The 23890-nt window shown below is 35.0% G+C and overlaps 1 protein-coding gene across 1 annotated transcript; it reads left to right on the top strand.

Annotated features, from left to right (window-relative positions):
- Positions 1-100: 100 nt before the first annotated feature.
- tm9sf2 (transmembrane 9 superfamily member 2) lies at positions 101-23782 on the top strand. Its single transcript, XM_073841938.1, has 17 exons — positions 101-403; positions 1627-1694; positions 5651-5744; positions 6039-6166; positions 6253-6382; positions 6470-6594; positions 6800-6911; positions 10170-10249; positions 15188-15296; positions 15971-16103; positions 17165-17284; positions 18251-18308; positions 19646-19805; positions 19902-20053; positions 20158-20269; positions 20402-20573; positions 23229-23782. Exons 1-17 carry the CDS (start codon positions 248-250, stop codon positions 23294-23296), a joined length of 1977 nt encoding a protein of 658 aa, XP_073698039.1. The 5' UTR covers positions 101-247; the 3' UTR covers positions 23297-23782.
- Positions 23783-23890: the final 108 nt, after the last annotated feature.

Here is a 23890-nt window from a genome sequence, read left to right as displayed (position 1 = left end):
GTTACTTTATATTAGCTGTATCCCCTCCAGCCATGGCTTCATTGTCTTCCGCATTGGAGTGCTCCACTATCCCATCATGCTGTTCGTGGCGGGTGACGTGTCTGAGGAATCAGATGCTGCTACGCAGGCAGCAGTTTCGCTAGCGCTTGTGCTTAGATATTACCAATGTCTGAATTCTGACACGCATAACTACATTTCACGCATGTAAATACATCTACCGAATCCTTAACTAGTCGGTCGAGGCAAAATGGTCGTGTTCCACCGTGTCCGTGTTGTATTTTTGCTGCTTTTTGTGTGCGGGTCGCTGCGGGACGCGTTGAGTTTCTATCTTCCTGGTCTGGCCCCGGTCAGCTTCTGCGAGAAAGAAGAGGGCGAAAAAAACAGCGAAGTACCAGACTGCAAGGTAAATATTCATGTTAATGCGCATGATAAATAATTTAATTAAAATGTATAAGATGTGTCGAGTTTCTCCGTAATGGGGTCTCTGTGCTACGTGATGCTAACTCGAAATGCTATTCCTGGGTGTCAGTTGTGGAAACACTGTTGTCTTGATAAAGATAACAGATAAACCTGCTAATTTCGTCGCTTTCAAAAACTTCGTACTGCCATAGAACTGACTTTCGTGGTCGATCAGTTTGTTAACCTACCGGTGAAGCGGTGCGATTCATTCACATGTGTCACTTTCTCAAACAGGACTTTGGCTGTAAGGGAGTAGTTGATTTTAACATGTAAATGCTGTATGTATTTGCACAGCCGATGTTACCAAACTGTGCCTTTGTTACATAAAACACTAAAGAAGACTTTAGGAATAATGTTAGAAACTGACAACTTCAGTCGTAATTCACTTTCATTGTAAGAAAATAATGACAGAATTGTAATGGTTGAGTAAACTAATCCGACCTGCCACCGCAGTGTTATATTTCTGAAGAATACCGGAAATAATACCGAGATAAAGCAGCTTGCACAACAATTAATAATTAATAGTACCTTAATATACATGGTTGTTGAATAAAAGTGATTCACGAATGAATTGGATAAATCTCACTGATAGTTATTCAGGGGATTTAATTTTCTCTATAATATCTATGAATTATATAACGTAATCATGTGTTTAACATGATCTGTTTATCTCTATACGTGAGGGAATAGCATGTTGTTATTGATACATGTCCACTTGTAAACTGGTTTAACAGGTGTGACGTTTCCCCCCTTATTTCCATATCCTCATGTGGGGGTGGATCATTGTACTCTGTTAACAAGTGGGTTATCAAACTACTCATATTTTGATACTACAGTATCATATCCAGAACAATAAACGTGATTACTATATGTACTTTTATAGATCATTATAATATTTGATATAGTAACAATAACTAGTACATATGACGTTATTTTTGTTGGGAACTGTTTCACATGGCAATTGTTTTAATTTGTTATAATTTATAAAGATGTGTTTTGTAAAGATGCCCTCAAATGAGTAATTGCATGTCAGAAAAGTTTATACAAAAGTAAATAATTTAAACTTTAAAGAGATCCTTTTTTTTTTTTTTACAAAAAGAAGGAATTACTGTTGAGATTTCAACATTGTCATAACTTCTATCTTTTTTTTTTTTTTTTTTTTTACAGTCAGTCATTGAGCTGTTTGTGAACAGGTTGGATTCTGTGGAGTCTGTTTTGCCCTATGAATACACAGCGTGAGTATTAATAAATACTATAACATACAGTATAATTTATTATTTAAATCAGCTTTTATTTTTAGATTTATCTATTTTAGTTTTAGTCATTTTGTTATATGCTTTTGACATTTTTATTAGGTTTTTTGTTTCTTTTAAGAATATTTCTATTTTTGCTTTCTTTTTATTGAAGTATTATTAATTGTTGTACTTTGCCTTAAACTTGTTTTATTTCATTTAAGCGCTAAAGCAACATTTCTCATTTAAATTAAAATTTTCATCTTGTGTAAATATGTGACCCTGGACCACAAAACCAGTCATAAGGATTAGTTTTTAGAAATTGAGATTTATACAAGCTTTTATAAGATGAATAAGCTAAATTTATAAGCTAAGTAAATAAGCATTCCATTGATGTATGGTTTGTTAGGTTAGGTTAGGAATTTAGGATAATATTTGCCTGAGATACAACTATTTGATAATCTGGACTCTGAGGGTGCAAAAAATATAAATATGTTCAAAGAAATTCTTAGCAAATCATATTTTAAATCAAAAATTAATTTTTGATATATTTACAGTAGGGAACTTACAAAATATTTTTTGGAACATGAATGATCTTTACTAAATATCCTAATGATTTTTCATAAAAGAAAAGTAGATAATTTTGACCCATACAATGTATTTTTGGCTATTGCTACACATTTACCGTGCTACTTAAGATTGCTTTTATGGTCCAGGGTCACATATTTATTTAAATTGTTTCAGCTTCATTTCAGTTAGCAAAAACAACTTTTAATAGTTTTAGTTATAAATATATGATATCAGTACTGTAATGGACAACACTTAAGAATCTGCATTTTTAACATGGTCTTGCCTAAGATTTGCGTTGCTTCTTGCATAGTTAACTAGTAGTACTCATAGGTTTTTGGTTCAGTAACTCTTCGAGGGAAAACCTCAAGAGGATGAAATGTAGTGAGTGTCACTGATACATTAGAGAGACGTTGGAGAGGGAGGGGAGGAAAGTTTGAATATAGAGACTTGTGTTCAGACGGTCTGCATGCTTAGGAGGGAGTGCCGTTCTGTTAACACAGAGGCCTTTCAGTTATACCACCCGCCGTATAATCGAATGGAGCTGGGAATGTCTTACTCTTCCACACAAGACATTCAATATGACATATGCTTTACATTATTAATCAGCCTCGCACTTACTGTGTGCTCAAGCTCCGGAGGGTGTTCTGTCTGAATTAACATGAGTACCCATATGGCAGCTCTCTTTTAATAAAATGCATTTAAAACAGCAAAAACAAACAACAAATGATTTCTTCTGGTTTCTGATGTTTAAAGGTCCCATATTGTCAAAATCGAAATTTCCTGGCTTTTTTCATGATAACTGAGGTCTAGGGACTATGTAACTACCATATGAGTTTCAAAACTGTCAATCCACAGTAAACTGCACACAGCCTGCTTAAAGTAGCTGTTCATTTTCACGAGCCGCTGTGACTTCCGTAACGATGTGACGTCCGATCTACTCAGTCACCGCCTTCAGTCATCACCCCAGCACCAACCACCGTCCCACCCTCCTTTTGCCAAACCCAGACAACAACGCATCCATTCCATTGTTGAGCAACAACAACACGAAAACAAGTGGAGAAAACCCTGTTCAATCGATAGATGTCAAGCTACGATCATTACACAGGCTTCCGAACAACGTTAATATAAGAGACCAGTGGCAGTCAACTTCAGCCTCTTTCACACAGCGATTCCGGTAAATACACGGACAATGTTTCCCATGATTTGTTCCGGAATTGTTTAATTTGGTTCATTCACAGTTGTTTTCCGGAATCTGTGCGTGCTTTACACACGACCCATAAAGACGTGACGTTTGGATGTGAGATGTAATGCGACGCGTACGTTTCACTAAACTGAAACTAACCTGAACAAACTGTGCTTCAGTGCTGATAGTGCGGAGCTGGCTCTGCCCGATCGCCGCTTCATTCCACTTTGCACGTATTTTTTTGTCGTGAAGAGTCGCAGGGTAACGTGCATCACTTCAACACTGCCTTTGTGGTTCTGGCTTTTATTCACACAGCGCCCGTTCCCGTAATTTTCCAGAATCAGCGCGCATTGTGAAAGGGGCTTTACTGAAGCAAGAGTTATGTAGCTTACTGCATTCGGTGTTTGAAAAAGAAAAAACATTAATGATCATTCTGAAATATCCTGTTGAGTATCAGCAAGCTAGGCTCTCTCTATTGCTCTGAGCTCGCTTACAGCATACATGACCGTAGTTACCTGTGATTGGCCTGGCTGTGCGTCACTCAGAAAACAACAGGCCAATCAGAAGAGAGGCTCATGAATATTAATTAAATGGGCCAAAATCGACCTGTTTTTGACAGAGCTCCTAAAAAAGGAGCTGTAAATATATTGTAATATTGTAATATATTGAGATGGATTTTGGCACTTATACCGCAAATATGTTCTTAAGGACATCAACAACTAAAATAAACCTCCAGAAATGTGTACAATATGGGACCTTTAATAAAACAGTAATGCCTTGGACTAGCTGTAGGTGTAAAAAAAATTGGATAAATGTATCGGATATTTAAGGAGTAATGTATTGTTGGTTAGTCATTAGCACAAAATCAAGCCCTACAGGATTATCAGGATCTTGTAACACCTTTAAGGTTTTATTTTTTTATTATTTTTATTTTTTACTCTTTGTGTCTCCTACACGTTCCTTGTTCTTCAAAGCTTGCTTTAATTGTGAGTCCATGAGCTTCCAGCCATTTATTAAAGGTTTTCTGCTCACCATACACTACCAGTCAAAAGTTTTTGAACAGTAAGATTTTAAATGTTATTTTTTTTTCTGCTCACCAGCTCTGCGTTTATGTGATTCAAAGTACAGCAGGAACAGTACACTTTAGAAATAGTTTTATATATATTTATAACTGTTTTCTATTTGAATATATATGAAAATATGTGATTTATTCCTATGATTTCAAAGCTGAATTTTTAGCATCATTACTCCAGTCACATGATACTTCAGAAATCATTCTAATAATCTGATTTGCCACTCAAAAACATGAATTATTATTGTAATGTTATTGTTTTCAGGTTACTTTGATGAATAGAAAGGTCAGAAGAACAGCATTTATCTGAAATAGAAATCATTTGTAACATTATACGTCTTTATCATCACTTTTGATCACTTTAAAGCCTCCTTGCTAAATAAGTATTTAAAGTTTTTAAATGGTGTTATGTGTAATGTTTAAAAAGGTTTTTCATTTCAGATAAATGCTGATCTTTGAATCTTTATATTCATTAAAGAATGCTGAAAAAAAAAATTACTCTTGTTTTAAATATTGACAATAATAATAATAATAATAATAATATATGTTTCTTAAACAGCAAATCAACATATTGATGATTTCTGAAGGATCACGTGATCACAGGAATAAATTACATTTTAAAACATATTCAAATAGTTATTTTAAATAGTAAAAATATTTTAAAATGTTACTGTTTTTGCTGCACTTGGTATCAAATAAATGCAAGCTTGGTGGGCAGAAAAAAAACATTTAAAATCCTACTGTTCAAGAACTTTTGTCTGGTATTGTATTTATTACAATTAAAGGAATAGTTCACCCAGTTTACTTACCTCATGTGGTTCAAAACCTGTATGCGTTTCTTTTTTCTGCTGAACACAGAAGATATTCAGAAAAATGTGGGTAACAGTAAACATTTGTGGTTGATATTGACTTCCATTATATGTAAAAATGAATTCCGCCTTAATGCCTGCACACACCCAGTAGTTAAACTGTAAAAAGAATAGGTAGATCAGAAGTTTCGCTCAGGTTAAACATCTGTCATGTCAACTGATAAATTATTAAACAAAAAATCTGTATTTGAAGTGCTGTTTTAATTATTGAGCTGAGCTTTTTGTTATTGATTTGATTATTACTTGGATATTTTTATTCTTTCAGGTTTGATTTTTGTGCTGATCAGTCAGAGAAGCGTCCATCTGAGAACTTGGGTCAGGTCCTGTTTGGAGAAAGAATTGAGCCGTCCCCATATAAGGTATATTACCCAACATTCTTGTAGCTCAGAACTTGGCACAAGCGATGCCATGGGTTCAGTGCCTAGATAATTCTTGAACTGATAAAATGTATACCTTGTGTAACATACAGAGGTTGGACAAAATAATGCGAGCATGCATTACTTCCAGTTTTTTCTTCCCCTAGGAGTCGAAATAAAAGCCTCTGCAGCTTTTGACTTTGTCCTTTTTGAAGTGTACATTGCACCAAAGTCATTCAAATCTATTCTGTTATAGCATTTTATTCTGTATTCTGAGTTGGTTTGTTTTTCTTCTAGTTCTCCTTCAAGAAGAATTTGGAGTGCCAGAATGTCTGTCTTAAAACGTACAGCACAGACAAAACAGAGGATAAAGCCAAGCTGGACTTTCTCAAGAAGGGAATGCTCCTCAATTACCAACACCACTGGTGAGACAGTTGCTCAGTCTGTCTCTGTGCTGTAACTCAGCACTACAGTGAAGCATACCATCTTATCACTTATTTGACTCTCTCAGGATTGTCGATAATATGCCGGTGACCTGGTGTTACGATGTGGAGGACAATCAGAAGTTCTGTAATCCAGGCTTTCCCATTGGTTGCTATGTCACAGATACAGGACGGGCCAAAGATGCCTGCGTGGTCAATGTGAGTAATATTTACCAGCCTTTTCATAGGTCATATGTTGAGTTTGGTTTAATGCAACTTGTTCAAGCAACTGTCATTTTTATGCAGGCTGACTTCAATGACAAAGACACCTTCTACATCTTCAACCACGTGGACATCACCATTTTCTACCACGTGGTAGAGAACGAGGCTGCTGGTGCCAGACTGGTCGCAGCTAAATTAGAGCCTAAAAGGTATTTGAGGCTCTTTAAACAATTCTAACCAATAATTGGGCAGCAGAGAAGGTGCTAATTTAGCCAATTAAGATTTAACAAAAAAAAACATATTTATATGTATTTAATATATTTTAATATGTAATTGTCCAATCGACACATGATAGAATTTTGGATTTACTATGCAAATATAGACTATGTTTCTGTATCTTTTTTTTTTTTAAAGCTATAAGCACACCAACTTGGAGAAACCAGACTGCACAGGACCTCCCATGAGTCTGAACAACAAGTTCACTGGAGAAATCAAGATTCCCTACACTTATTCCGTCAAGTTTGTGGTCAGTGATTAAGATACTTCCATATCAGCCTTAAAGGGTTAGTTTACTCTGCCCTCCAAAAGTTGGACGATATCAGCATAGTGTGAATCATCTTTAGGCAATCCTTCAGGAGGCTTGGAGTAATATATCAAGTCAATTTTTGAATAAACTGACAGCTCAGATGCCCAGATTATGCAGAGCTGTAATAGCTGCTAATAGTGGATATTTTGATGAATTGAACATTTAACTTTTTTCTATCTAACAGTTAGGGATGCACGATAAATCGAATGCGATTGAGGCGCGTTTAGTCAATGAAGCCGGTACTTTGATTAGTAGTAAATCTCCATCACGTGCGTTCAGCTGGAGCGGCAATTAGTACACAGAGACGTAAATCACTGACAAGCTATTCGATTTTTAGCGCGATTTGGCGTAGCTTGTCAGTGATTTACGCCTCTGAACACTCCAGCTGAACGCACGTGATGGAGATTTACTACTAATCAAAGTACCGGCTTCATTGACTAATCGCGCCTCATAATCGCATTCGATTTATCGTGCATCCCTACTAACAGTTTATGTAATAAAATATGTTTTCATAGTTTGTGTTGTCCCTTATAAGTGCAGAATTATCATAAATTAAAAAGGATTCATGCCAATATTGTCCAAAACCCCACTTTTCTAGGGCATTTCCAAACTTTTGGAGGGCAGTGTACCTTAAATTGAACATTCTGTCATTTACTCACCCACGTCATTCCAAACCAATTAGGCTTTTGTTCATCTTTGGAACAGAAATGAAGACATTTTTAATAATTGCTCATTATTTCTGTGAAATCCTTTTTTTTTTTTTATCTATTGAAAGTTTGGCAAATAGGGGTGTAATGGTACATGTATTCGTCCTGAACAGTCACGGTACAGATGGCACGGTTCGGTTTGTGCAATACTGGCATATTTAAGAAGATGCTACACACCCACATGAAAGCACAACAAGTGTTTATTAAATAAAATCCAACAACATGTAAGAATTCCATGAGTTGAGGACAGGAGTGCCGGAGTTTATGGTGGTTAGACGAAATCTCTAGCATTAATTCTGATCATGGCATGTCTTAAAAAACAAAGAAATTCAAAATTTGACATTCGTCGTAGGAGAAGTCACACTGCAAGACTGTGCGCCAAATCTTATGACACTGCAAGAATTCCTTCTGAGGTAAAATTTGATCGCAACGGTCATTAATCAGCTGTCGTGAACATGTCAAACTAACAATCAAAGACTTTTATCTTAGGATTATAGGAATCTTTTAGGATTTGAAACTTGTCTCAGATGGACAAATTCTGGCCAAAATCATAGTGTGAGCCTGGCTTAATACAGTCAGTCATAGGTGATCAGTCCAGAAGGGGGTGTGCGTGGTAGTGCAATGTTAACTACCATTGAAAGAACAGGAAAGAGCAGAAAAAGAGACAATCTGCGCACCAACCAAAACAAGAAATTCAAGTTCAGATGGCAAGCAAGAGCTCAAAGAACTGGTTTACTGCTTGTTTTAAATCAGCAGTGTGGGAAAGTTTCAGGTTCTAGAGATGCACGAGTCGACTGGCTATAAATTGGAACCGGTTTTTGGTTTTATTTGGCCAATCTCTGTTGCAGAATTGCATGCAAACTGCATTCCAATTCTTTCTTGAAATGTAAATCTCTAAGTCTGTAAAGAGAAAAAAAAAATACACAGATCAACAATAATAATGAACTTAATTTATTTTGCAACTTTAAAAGTTACTTCTCAAAACACTTTACACAGAAAAGGATATAGAGTTAAAAGTAAAAATAAGTACATTTATAACAATAGAAATAAAAACTCATCAAAAACATTATAAGAGAGAATAAACAAATAAATACAATAAACCCCCCAAAATACACTAACAAATCACATGTAAGCAAGTCCAAAAAAGTGAGTTTTATTAGGATTTAAAAGATTTTGAATGTCTGATATCATAGGAAAGAAAGTTCCAGAATTATCACCCATGGATGTACATGTATGTAGCACACTGCTGTGTTTAAAATAAATTTAAAAAATAATTTGCTATTGCACCAAACTTGTGACTCCAAAGCCGAGGTACATACCAAACGGTGACTTTTGTGTACCATTACACCTGTACTAGCCAATAAACATTTTTTTACGCTTCAAAAACTACATACAGACATTGTAAAAGTAATCCATGAAACTCAAGCATTTTAATCACTTTATATGTTAAACAGGTTTAGCCTTTTAATATTTGCATATAAACAATGATTACCACACTAATAGAGAGCACATAAGCTCAGTTGTGTTTACCTGATAAGTAAGAACCAAATAGCAGAATCAGTTATGGAAACTCAACTATGGGAACAGTTTGGATTCTGCTGTAAAGAAGCTCTAAAAGACAATAGTGTCATTAGTCAGCTTCGGCCAATTTACTGTTGATTCTGTTTAGATAGGGCTCCACAAGGAATCATATTTTAATCGTTATGATTTCTGCTTCTCTCAATTTAAGCATAATCTCTGATATTTGCCTGCTGTTTTTTTTTTTTCATTTCCTGGCAATGTTTTGTTTTCATGCTTAAAATACCTTCATTTATGTTCTGAAGATCAACAAAAGACGAATTGGAACATAAGGGAGAGTAAATAATGACAGAATTTACGTTTTGAGGTGAATTTAATTTCTTTAAACTGAATCAAAGTGTCTTCCATCCTTTTATAGTAGATTGTATAAACTTGAATAATTTACATTCCTCTTTCTCTTCATTTCAAATTTATAAGTGTTGTTCCGTGTTTTTACACAAGGTGGTGTACTGGTATCATGCCACATGTTTTCTATAAAGCAGAGTTTCCTGCAGGGGATCTGCCAATTATTGTCTAAGTAACTTACTGTATTTTAGCATATTTCCATTTTCTCACAAACATATTATATGAACTTTAACCAAAGCTAAAGTGCAACTAAAGTATCATTCATCCAATACTAGATGTACAAAACATAAAGTGATCAGTATGTCTAAAATTATCATTTGAAAACTTTGCATTATAAACATCATAACAAACTACGAAAATATGTTAATTTGGGGTTTATTCAATGTTGTTATAGACCAGGCCTATAATGTAACTATCAATTTGATCCAGAAAGTGTTTGTGTCTGTCTATCAACCATTTTTTTTAGCCTGTAAGTGATTGAAGACCCCTGTGGTGAAGCGATTTATTAAATCATTGTTTTTGCTGAGCTCTTGGTTTTTGTGTGTAACTGGTGGTTTGGTGTTTGCAGGAGGACAAAATGATTCGTTGGGCCTCTAGATGGGATTACATTCTTGAGTCTATGCCACACACCAACATTCAGTGGTTCAGGTGAGGATGCATATCACTTACTAAATACATCCTATGGCCCTGTCCCAAATGACAAACTCAAAGTGGACCTGCAGTCTCATAAATTTTCTCTTTGCCATTGTGGTGCACTATATGCATCTATTGCAAAGCCCATATCCCCCTATGGGGGATATGTGAATTCTGTAAATTAAAAAAAATAAAAAATAATAATAATTTATTTTCCACATATTTAAAATATGTGTATTATTTCATGAATGGATACCATAACTTCCAACAGCACTAGTGTTGGGCGATATGCTCAATTTTCATATCGTCCTATCGTCAGCCTGTGAGATCGCCGATAGACGATACTATCGTGCTAATTTATTTAATAATATGTAAATGTGTCAATATGTAATAAATTCCTTATTCGTTTTGTAAGGTAGTGCATGTGACTTGTGACACAGTTGTGCGTGTACAGAGCGCTGACTGTAGTTCTGACGGAGAGGTTACTTTCGGTTTCATTCTCTGCTATCTTCAGGGAGCAGTAAATGTGCGTGCATGAATGTAAATTAATATATCTTTCTTTACCCGTCATATTGCGATAATGTTACCGCTGTATGTCTGATCTTTGTCATCAGTTCATCTTGTAGTTCAGTTCATATAAAATGTGGAGAAGCGATGCGCGTGTAATTCACGTGCATATGTTTAGCGCCATTTTATCGCATCGAAATTCTAGTTAACGCATACAGATGTTACTGAGGTGAATGTTTCTACTATATACAGACGGATTCTCATATCGTATTTAATTCATCCTAAACCACATTTTACTACCTCTGTTATCCTAATGACTGTCTAACCTTAGATCTACACTTAATCTATGTACACTGAGCTAGCGGTGCCATCTAATGCTTGTCTTCAGAACACCCTCAGCCAGGCTCCAGAATGACTTAAAATTTAAATAGGTTGCATTGGAGGGTTTATGAGATGGTGATGGTCACCAGCTGGCCAGTAGCTGACCATTGCTAGTTGCAGAGTGATGTGTGCCACTGTGTTCATTTATACATGGACAGCTCATGATCCAGTGTTTTCAATGTCTGCATTAGTGATGCTCCGATTGATCGGCAACCGATCATGATCGGCCGATATTGGCTAAAAATAGCTTGATCGGCAAACCCCAAAAGCGCCGATCAAAAAAGCCGATCACTTGACGTAAATTACTCGCGCAACTTTTTCACACGTGCATGCACGGCGCCTAGGTAAACAACAGCAGAGCGGAGCTTACCAGTGGCAACATGAGTACTAAATTCCTTATTCGTTTTGTAAGGGTAGGCATGTGACTAAGTTGTGCGTGTACAGAGCGCTGACTGTAGTTCTGCCGGAGACGTTCAATTTTACTTTCGGTTTCATTCTCTGCTATCTTCAGTGAATGGTAAATGTGCGTGCTTGAATGTAAATGAATGTATCTTTCTATACCCGTCATATTGCAATAATGTCACCGCTGTATGTCTGATTGTTGTCATCAGTTCATGTTGTAGTTCATATTTTAATGTTTGAAAGCAAAAAAAAAGGACTATCTATATGAAAATAATATTAGTAATTGTTGTTCTGTAAAATTAAATTAATGTTATTATCATTTAATCCTCATTTTCTGTTCTTTTTCATTTTAAATGTTCGTACTAGTAGTGTAAAAACTATGGTGTTATTGCTGTAGTAATATTTCTTTATTGTTTTAAGAGTACTAAATAGTATTATTACAACATACACTGCCGTTCAACAGTGTGGGATTAGTTAGATTGTTAATGTTTTTTTAAAGAAATTTCTTATGCTCATCAAGGCGGTTTATTTGATCAAAAATACAGAATAAAAATGTAATGTTGTGAAATATTACCACGGTGTAAAATAACGTTTTTGTATTTTAATATACATTAAAAGCGTAATTTATTCCTGTGGTCAAAGCGGAATTTTCAGCATCATTACTCTAGGCTTCAGTGTCCCATGATCCTTCAGAAATCATTCTGTGCTGCTTTTTGGAACCTGTGAAACTTTTTTTTCATTTTCTTTTTTCAGGATTCTTTTGAATAAAAAGTTAAAAAGAACAGCATTTATTTAAAATATAAATCTTTTCTAACAATATACACTACCGTTCAAAAGTTTGGGGTCAGTACATTTTTATTCATTCATTTTTCTTTTTTTTAAGAAATTAATACTTTTATTCAGCAAGGATGTGTTCAGTTGGTAAAAAGTGATAGAGAAAACTTATATTGTTAGAAAAGATTTATATTTTTGAAGGATCATGTGACACTAAAGACTGGGGTAATGGCTGATCAAAATTTATTAAAATAGAAACCATTATTTTATATTGTATTAACATTTTGCAATATTACTGTTTTTTGTTTTGTAGTTTTGATCAAATAAATGCAACCATGTTGAGCGTAAGACACTTTAAAAACATCAAGTCTTACTGATAAATTTTTGAATAGCAGTGTGTATATATATATATATATATATTATAAAAAAAATTATTCGAGTATAATTAATATAATAGTAATATAATTTATTACTTCAGTTTTTATACATTTAAATGATACAGATAAAATACATTTTTAAACAGTTGAATTACAGGGACTGAGTGTGTCATTTGGCCTAGGATCCATATTGTAATAAACCCATGATGTAGTTTAACCCCTTAAGCTCTGGCCACGCCCTAGGACCCACCGGTGGGTCCGCAGGGGGGTCATTGTATTATTTTAAAAAAATCTATTAATTGTTAAGCACAAAACTAGACATATATGGTATTTTTTGAAAGCTTAGAACCTCTGCTTTCTTGCGAATCCAATGATATTTGCATTAATTTTACATAAAAAAAAAAAATACAGTCTAAATTTGTTATTGCGCAACCTCCCCCCCCCCTCGAGAAAATCAGACAAATAATGATGTTTCATATTTATGGCACACAAACTCACTAAAAATAGACAAGTCATATATCAAATGAAAGCTCTTACTCTCAGGAATATAAATATGTGCTTCACTTCACAGATTTTTCACATTACAGTAAAATATCGAAGAATAATTTCAAAAGAATCACGAAAACTGAAATGACTCCTGTGAACAAGCAAACTTTTGCATTATATTTCTGCACTAATAACTACATCTGTGCTCACATACTAGCCTAAAATCCTATATCAACTTTTAGCTTAGGTTGTTTTCTTCAAAATGAGACCATTTCTGTCAGTTTATTCCGAAGTATATGGGTAGGGCGCCCTTTGGTGTGTCTACTGCTTTCAGAAATTGAAAAAAAATTACTAATGCAAAAGCACAATCGGAGATTCTTATGCCTCCTTTCAGTCAAAGCTAAATAACTTTTGCTTGGAAGATGTTATCAACAAAATTCTTTTTTCTCGTGTTTCCTGCCACCTTGTGGAATCAAAAGAAACTTTCTGCTGGGAAATAGACCAAACAGGTCCTAAATTACAGACTTCTAAATATCAACTAAAATCTCTTCAGCTCTGGCCACTCCCTTGGACCCACCGACGGGTCCACGGGGGGGGGTCATCTTATAATTTTTTTAAAATCTATGAACTGTGAAGCACAAAACTAGACATATATGGTATTTTTTGAAAGCTTAGAACCTCTGCTTTCTTGCGAATCCCATGATATTTGCATTAATTTTACATAAAAAAAAAAAATACAGTCTAAATTCGTTATTGCGCAACCTCCCCCCCCCCTCGAGAAAATCAGACAAATAATGATGTTTCATATTTATGGCACACAAACTCACTAAAAATAGACAAGTCATATATCAAATGAAAGCTCTTACTCTCAGGAATATAAATATGTGCTTCACTTCACAGATTTTTCACATTACAGTAAAATATCGAAGAATAATTTCAAAAGAAACACAAAAACTGAAATGACTCCTGTGAACAAGCAAACTTTTGCATCATATTTCTGCACTGATAACTACATCTGTGTTCACATACTAGCCTAAAATCCTATATCAGCTTTTAGCTTAGGTTGTTTTCTTTAAAATGAGACCATTTCTGTCAGTTTATTCCGAAGTATATGGGTAGGGCGCCCTTTGGTGTGTCTACTGCTTTCAGAAATCAAAAATGAATAATGTAAAAGCACAATTGGAGATTCCTATGCCTCCTTTCAGTCAAAGCTAAATAACTTTTGCTTGGAAGATGTTATCAACAAAATTCTTTTTTCCTGTGTTTACTGCCACCTAGAGGAATCAAAAGAATCCTCCTAAAGGAACATAGACCTAACTGGTCCTTATTTACAGACTTCTAAATAACAACTAAATTAAAACAATAATAATTTTTCTTACTTTTTCTTTGTGTTTATGACAATATTGTAAAAATATGAAATCCAAAATATGCAATATTTTACCCATGTTTTAAAACACTGAATATTTCCTGTCAAATGAGACCATTTTTATCAATTTATTCCAAAGTATGTGGTTAGGGCGCTCTTTTAAGTTCAGGTGTGTCTACTGCATTCAGAAAAAAAAAAAGAGAATTAAAGGAGACTCCAATGCCTCATTTCAGTCAAAGCTAAATAACTTTTGCTTGGAAGATGTTGTCAACAAAATTCTTTTTTCCCGTGTTTACTGCCACCTAGTGGAATAAAATGAAACCTCTTGCAGGAACATAGACCAAACTTTTCCTAATTTACAGATATATACATAAAAAAAATAATAAAAAATATATATAAAAATCTGACTTTTTGACTGTGTTTATGACAATATTACAAACATATACAATACAAAATATGCAAAAATTTACTCATGTTTTAAAATTCAGAAAGTTTCCTGTCAAATGAGACCATTTTTATCAATTTATTCCAAAGTATGTGGTTAGGGCGCTCTCTTAAATTTTGGTGTGCCTAACTCTGAAAAAAATCCAAAATATGCTGCAGAGCTTAAGGGGTTAACGAATAAAAAACATGCTAAGATGTTCTGTTTGCTTCTGCCAGTATCATGAACTCTTTGGTCATCGTGCTCTTCCTCTCGGGGATGGTTGCTATGATCATGCTCCGAACACTGCATAAAGATATTGCCCGATACAACCAGATGGACTCTGTGGTGAGTTGAGCTCTACTATCACATGTCACTATTTGATATATGTGATCAATCCTGTGTGTGTATGTGTGAGTGTGTTTTTAGTGCAGCCAAGTTTTGTTTTCCACATAATAGACCATGTTTATGTTTGCATGTGTGTATAAGTGTGTAGCACTCTGTGTTTGGTTTGCAAGCTAACGAGCATAACTTCTAGAATGTGTGTTAATGTATGTCACTTGTGTTTGTGGTCTGAATTGTCTGCTGCCAACAATGAGGGTCACACTGATGAGGAGAGACAAGTGCACTGTGCACACACACATCTGCCTTCACCCTTGATATGACTCACTTTAAATACACACTTCACATTCAGATCTTTTTATAAATTGTATATTTGGCTCCTCCCATCCTGGATTCAAGGTCACACAGGGTCAGGCGTGATACACACATCTGTTGCTTTTACGTGTTCTCTCTTTCCTGTGTTTCACCATTGCCCCTCCCCCGTCCTCATGCATCAGACTCATTAAGGACAGACTGAGAGTGTGACAGTGTATCATTGGTCTGAGCAGCAGCCGGCATCTTTCCTTTGATCTCTGTTAGCCGTAATTGGGCTGTAGACCCAAACCCACGCCTGAACGGGGTTCCGTTAGCTCCTGCCATTGTTAAAGCCTCGCTTTTCCACTCTTTCCAATCTTTTCCAGGAGGATGCCCAGGAGGAATTTGGCTGGAAGCTTGTTCACGGAGACGTCTTCAGGCCTCCTAGGAAAGGCATGCTGCTGTCTGTGTTTCTGGGCTCTGGAACTCAGATCTTCATCATGACGTTTGTTACTCTCTGTAAGTGTAAAATTCAAACCCTGGTCGATTAAATAAAGACCAGTACCAGATCAAAAAATAGTTTGCTTTTGGAAAAAATGACAAATGTGACCCTGGACCACAAAACCTTAAATTCAACAAAAAGTCTTAGATAGCATGGTTACATTTGTAGCAATAGCCAAAAGTACATTGCAAGGGTCAAAATTATCGATTTCTCTTTTATGCCAAAATTCATTAGGATAGAAAGTAAAGATTATGTTCCATAAGATATTTGGTCAATTTCCTTCTGTAAATATATCAAAACCTAATTTTTGATTAGTAATATGCATTGCTAAGAACTTCATTTGAACAACTTTAAATGTGATTTTCTCAGTATTTAGACTTTTTTTTTTAGCATTCTCAGATTCCAGATTTTCGAAAGGTTGTATCTCAGCCAAATATTGTCATATTCTAACAAACCATACATCAATGGAAAGCTTATTTATTTTTTCAGAATAATCATGACAAGGACATCTCAATTTCGAAAATTTAACACTTATGACTGGTTTTGTGGTCCAGGGTCGCAAGTGTGTAAAATAAATGTACAAACTTGTGAATATTACTGATTTTACTGTATATTTAATTAAATAAATGCAGCCTTGGCAAATAGAGGAGACCTTTCAACAACATAAAAATCTCAAACTTTTAACTGGTAGTTAAAAAATTAGAAATATACATTCAAAAAGTCAAAATAGTAGTGTTATAAAAAAAATGTCATGTGATTGTGACATTGTTGAGAAAGAAACACTGAGAATATAAAAAAAAAAAATCAAAAGACATTTTATAAAATGCAATTTGACCAGTGTAGGCAGATCTTTGTACTCTTATAATAAATTATTTTTAAAAAATGTTACCAAAAATACTGCTAAGATTTGTTTACTTTGTAATGTCTGATACAATGTATGAACAGTTTTAAAAGTTAGTTTGGAGCCGTTACATGTAAAATATGATATGAGGGATTTTGTTGAGTTTTTGATTGACATTGTGTCAAAATTCTGAATTCATGGAGCCCTGAACTTGACAACATGTTTTCCCCCCTGCAGTTTTTGCCTGTTTGGGTTTCCTGTCACCTGCCAATCGTGGGGCTCTGATGACGTGTGCAGTGGTGCTGTGGGTGCTTCTGGGTACTCCAGCTGGTTATGTGGCTGCCCGCTACTACAAATGTAAGTACGCAGCAGAGGATTGACCTTTGATCTCTGATTCGTCTTTCATTAGGGCTGTCTGCACTTCGTTAGATTTAATTAGTGTTAGAGGAGCCCTTTACACGAACAGGCAGGCCTACACACCCCTGCTGCTTTTTTGCTTTAGTTGTGTTCTACAGCTCGTGCAGAATACAATGAGAGCGTACTCTTCTATTTATTATGATATCAGTTATAGATCCATCTGCTGAGCTGTTTTAACGTTGTTCATATGTCAGACATTGAATTGTTCCCTTTGATATTCTCTCAGTTTTTGTTCTCCGATTAGAAACTGAATCACAATGGACATTTATAAATTTACTTTTTTTTTGTCCATCACCCACTAAACTTGATGCACAGGACTGTGGTAAATCCAAGGCAGTATCCCAGTGCCTTATGGCTTTTATGTTCGTCATTGCTTGCCTCACAATAGTGTAACCATCTCACAGACATCTCACAGAAGAGAGAACATACATTCCACCCCAAATCCTAAATGAGCTTACAGTTAGTGCTTTCAAAATATAATACAATAGTATGTTAAACACAGTATGCTAAATGTGAAATGGATGATGTACTATTTTGTGTGAATTAAGGAAGCATCTTTAAACGCATTTTTATCTAATATTACCCTCAACACCTTGTACAGTGGAAGAGGAGATTGTAACTTCTCTTTTGACTTCTAAAAACATATTCTTGATTTCTCAATGTTTGACTCTACAGGAAATGTGAATAGAGTGTTAATGAGTTTAATGATTCTAACAACTGCTTTGAAGTCAGTAATAAAGATCAAGAAAACACATTACAAATAATAGAACTTTTTTAAACTATCCAACTTTATGAATTACAACTGTATTACGTTGGCTGTATTTTCTCTTTGTGGTTTAATATTTGTTTTTTCTTCCTTGTTGAAACGTGAGGTGAACTGAATTCTCTCTCTTTCCCTCTTTCCAGCCTTTGGTGGGGAGAAGTGGAAGACCAATGTTCTGTTGACAGCATTTCTCTGTCCAGGGTGGGTAAATGGAGAAATACATTATTTCTTTGAATTGAAATTAATTTATTAACTAGTTAAAGGGATAGTTTACCCAAAAATAACAATTCTGTCATTACTCACTCTCATTTAGTTCCAAACCCGCAAGACCTTCGGTCATCTTCAGAACACAAATTAAGATATTTTTGATGAAATCCGAGAGCTTTCTGACACTGCATAGACAGCAACGCAACTGACACATTCAAGGCCAGAAAGTTAGTAAGGACATTGATAAAATACAGGGTTCCCATGAGTCATGGAATTTCTGGAATATCAAATATGCAATTTTGAAAGGTCTATTCCAGACATTAAAAGTCAGGGAATTTTATATTTTTCTGGTCCAAGTCATGGAATATCAGGGATTTTTGTTTGTTGCTTTAAATTTTAGTTTCCATGTATCAAAATGTAATTTTTTTTTTTTTTTTTATCGCATTGTTTCATACATTTGCCTATTTTTATGGTTAGGTTATGGTTATTTTCAGCACCATTTTATTCCCTTCCCGCACGTCAACTGGCAATCACTTAAGTCAAATGCAGTCACCACGCTGTACCTGATAACTAAGGCAAACATGCCAGGAAAATTTATACTTTTAAGAGCGTTGGCTAGAAAATGACCACTTCAAAGATTGGGTGTTAAAAGTAGACGATAGAAAAGCAAAAACTAAATGTGAAGAAATAAAAAGACTGAATAATGAACTTGATTACAAACAGAAAATCCAGAGTGTTCAGAGTGTTTAACCCCTGAAAATCATAAAAAACATAATACATTTCTGTAGAAATAGTACAGAAAAATATAAAAGTGCATTTAACGGGTAAAAGCAAAAAAAAAAAAAGTAATGTTTGTTTTATACTAAAAAATGTCTGTGAACAAGTAAATTAAGCTTGCAAATGGATGGATCTGTTCATAATAGGTCATGGAAATTCAGCTTTTTAGTCATTGAAAGTCAGGGAAAAGTCAGGGAATTTGACATTTGGCTTGGAGTGGGAACCCTGAAAATAGTCCATGTGACATCAGTGATTCAACCTTAATTTTATGAAGTGCAAGGAAAACAAAAATAACAACTTTATTCAACCATTTCTTCTCTTCCGTTTCAAGTCTTCAGTGCAAGTTTACAATTCATTAAGTTATTTTTGTCTTACCTGGTTTGGAACGACATGAGGGTGAGTAATTAATGACAGTATTTGAATTTTTGGATGATATTCCTTTAAATGTAACAGTTAATGAAAGATTTGGGCCATTTTGTACTTTGAAGTCTTGTGTGTTGACATGTAGCATAAATATGGCTCATTATGAATAATACATTTACATGCTTTTTCAGGGTGGTGTTTGCAGATTTTTTCGTAATGAATCTGATTTTGTGGGGCGAGGGTTCATCAGCTGCCATGCCCTTTGGCACTCTGGTGGCCATCCTGGCTCTGTGGTTCTGTATCTCAGTGCCCCTCACCTTTATTGGAGCATACTTCGGTTTTAAGAAAAGTGTAAGCTTTTTTATTTTAGAAGCCTTTTTAAAACCTCATTTTGCTTGGTTATCCCGGTTTCTCTTACTAATGTGTATAATTTTGGTTCAATTTCAGGGCATTGAACATCCTGTGCGGACCAATCAGATCCCCAGACAGATTCCAGAGCAGTCCTTCTACACCAAACCTCTTCCTGGCATCGTCATGGGTGGAATCCTGCCATTCGGCTGCATCTTCATCCAGCTGTTCTTCATCCTCAACAGCATTTGGTTAGTGCTGATGATTAACAATTGCTATGGATCCAATTAATTCAAAAGAAATTTCTTCTTAAAACAGTTTTATTGAAATATTCTATAAACCACTGATATTGCAGGTCTCATCAGATGTACTATATGTTTGGCTTCCTCTTCCTGGTCTTCATCATCCTGGTCATCACTTGCTCTGAGGCCACCATCCTCCTCTGCTACTTCCACCTGTGTGCTGAGGTAGGAGTTCACACAGCAATATGCATATTACATATGCATATACACATACACATACACGTGACAGTATGCATATTTTGCAGAATCATGTCCTTTTTAATTATTCATTCGTTTTGTGTATATGCCATCTTTCAGGACTATCACTGGCAGTGGCGCTCCTTCCTCACTAGCGGATTCACAGCTGTTTATTTCCTGGTCTATGCCATCCATTACTTCTTCTCTAAGCTACAGATCAGTGGACTCGCCAGCACCATTCTTTACTTCGGCTACACCATGATCATGGCACTCATCTTTTTCCTCTTCACAGGTCTGTATGTGTGTAGAGTTAAGGTGCAGTCAAATTTATAGCAAAAAAATGATGATGCTCCGTTGTTAGAAGCACAGGTCACACAAGTCACTTTCAAACCAAAGAGGGTTATGTTGGCCAACACTGCCAGTTCATGACTAACTTTTTTTTATTTTTTATTTCAGTTTATTTCTATTAGTTATTATAAAAATGAGGGGGTAACACAGGCGATTGAAATTTTTCTAGGTACAGGTGACGAGGAAGCTTCAGTAAAATAACAGTGAACTGCAGGTCAGATGAGATGTTGTCAGGCCATATGTCAGTAAAAACTAATTCACCTGTCCTGTCAGCCGTTATACTGTACTTGTGCGTGCGTTTCGATTGGACGCACAAATGCAGCTGCACGCACTTTAGCCTGTATAATAGCATGCGTGTCAGATCTGCATTGCCTTCGGTTGCGGCAGCTCTTAAAGTAATAGCAGCCAAACAACATACATCAGCTGCTGTGATGTCTATCATTAAAAGAACGCGATTCTAAGGCGCGTTTAGTGAATGAAGCCGGTACTTTGATTAGTAGTAAATCTCCATCACGTGCGTTCAGCTGGAGTGTTCATAGGCGTAAATCACTGACAAGCTACGCCAAATCGCGCTAAAAATCGAATCGAATCGAATGCGATTTTTAGCGCGATTTGGCGTAGCTTGTCAGTGATTTACGCCTCTGAACACTCCAGCTGAACGAAGCTGAACGCACGTGATGGAGATTTACTACTAATCAAAGTACCGGCTTCATTCACTAAACGCGCCTTAGAATCGCTTTCGATTTTTCGCCCAGCCCTAATATATATATATAATAAAAATATTATTTGTTCTTGTGATGCAAAGCTGAATTGTCAGCATCATTACTCCAGTCTTCAGTGTCCCATGATCCTTCAGAAATCATTCTAATATGCTGATTTATTATCAGTGTTGGAAACAGTTGTGCTGCTTAATATATATATTTTTTTGGAACCTGTGATTTTTTTTTTTTTTTTTTTTTTCTCTCAGGATTCTTTGATAAATAAAACATTTAAAAAGAACAATTTATTTAAAATAGAAAACTTTTATAACAAACACCTTGTTCAAAATATGGGGTCAATAAATCTTTGAAAGAAATTAATACTTTTATTCAGCAAGGATGTGTTAAATTTATAAAAATGTAATAGTAAAGACTTGTGTTGTTAGAAAAGATTGTATTTTGAATAAATGCTGTTCTTTTTAACTTTTTATTAATCAAAGAATCCTGAAAAAAGTATCACAGGTTCCAAAAAAAATATTAAGCATCACAACTGTTCCCAACACACTATATGATAATAAAGCAGCATATTAGAATGATTGCTGAAAGATCATGTGACACTGAAGACTGGAGTAATGGCTGATTAAAATTCAGATTTGCATCACAGGAATAAATAATATTTTGAAGTATTGTAAAATAAAAAAAACTGTTATTTTGAATTGCACTAATATTTCATAATATGTGACCCTGGACCACAAAACCAGTCTTAAGTCGCTGGGGTATATTTGTAGCAATAGCCAAAAATACATTAATCAAAGATTAATCAAAATTATTGATTTTTCTTTTATGCCAAAAATCATTTACCGACAGTAAAGATCATGTTCCATGAAGATTTTTTGCAAAATTCCTCCTATAAATATATCAAAATGTAATTTTTGATTAGTAATATGCATTAAGAACTTAATTTGGAGAACTTTAAAGGTGATTTTCTCAATATTTTGATTTTTTTTTGCACCCTCAGATTCCAGATCTTCAAATAGATGCATCTCGGCCAAACATTGTCCTATCCTAACAAACCATATATCAATAGAAAGCTTATTTATTACTTTCATATGATGCATACATCTCAGTTTTGTAAAATTTAGCCTCATGACTGGTTTTGTGGTCCATGGTCACCTATTACTTCTTTTCTGTATTTTTGATTAAAATAAATGGAACTTCGAGCGTAAGATACTTAAAAAAAAAAAGTCCTAAACTGTTGAGCGGCAGTGTATATTTTTCCGATAATTGTTATAATTATAAAAACTTTGCTTGTTTTTAAACTTTTTATTGTTACAGAACCTGGAAGTATCAGTACATTTTAATTAATTAACCAGAATTTATTAAGACTTCATGATTTCAGAACGCTCAAGAACTCTTTAGTTCTTTATTAAAAACAGTTATCATTGATGGTTCTGTTTGTCTTGATTTAGTCTTTTTGAAGCATTTTAATTTCAAGTTGATTATTTTTAATAATAATGTGTTTTTAAATAGCGGTATACAGATCATGATATTTCCAATTCTGATTTCTGTTTAATATTGTGGTCCACTATTGATACTAGTTTCCGACAAGAAAGAAAGAAAGAGTATATGAACAAGATCCGTTACAGGCCAAACTGGCCTTTAACAACAACTGGCCTTCAACCCTTCCAGTTCAGCTTTTATTTTTATAAAAAAAATTTAAATAAACTGATGGGTATAATGAGTAAAATTGTGGTATGTTTTGTTCCAAACATTTGATGTTTGTAGACATCATTGTAGACAGTCTTTATGTACTGTTTTTGTCTCAGTAAAAACAGTAATGCTTCAGATAATATTGTGTACTGTTGTAGTAATATGGATCTCTTGTGTGTTTTTGCCTCTAGGTACAATTGGATTCTTCGCCTGCTTTTGGTTTGTCACCAAGATCTACAGCGTGGTCAAAGTGGATTAAATGAAAGCAATCTCATATGAGACTGAACTCTTCTCCGCCCAATGTGAGATCCCGTAGGGAGGGACCTGAGCACTGTTTAACTTAATCTGTTGCCACGGCGACTCTGCTTTACACCAACAACTCTGAATCAACAAATTCCATTTACTTTGCTGTGTGTGTGCATTAGTAGTGCATATTCAACCATTTGAAGAAATCGACACGTCTGCTTCTTTAGTTGGAACGGAATACACCAAACACGCACATTGGCCATTGCAACTCACATGAGTAATTAAGATTTGGAGTTTTCCCTTGTAAATATTACTTACTTTTTTCTTTTGCTAACATTCAAATGAATGGGTAATGCATAAATTACAAAGAAAACTAGCTCCAGTTATTTGAATCTTCATGGTGTCAGAAGTATGATTTTGTAAATAGCATTTTCTTTAAATGCATCAGAAAAGAAACTAGAGATTAAAAATGGAAAGACTTCATTATGAGTTGATTTAAGAGTGAGGCTGTGTGAAATTTCTTTCCATCATGTTGATACTGTAAAATTACTGCTTGCGTATTCTTGTGTATAACCAGTGGGGAGGGAATGTCTATTTAACTTTTTGT

The sequence above is a fragment of the Garra rufa genome, chromosome 6, assembly GCF_049309525.1.
Source record: "Garra rufa chromosome 6, GarRuf1.0, whole genome shotgun sequence".
In the NCBI taxonomy this organism is placed as follows: domain Eukaryota; kingdom Metazoa; phylum Chordata; class Actinopteri; order Cypriniformes; family Cyprinidae; genus Garra; species Garra rufa.
This window is presented reverse-complemented; position numbering and strand designations above follow the sequence as displayed.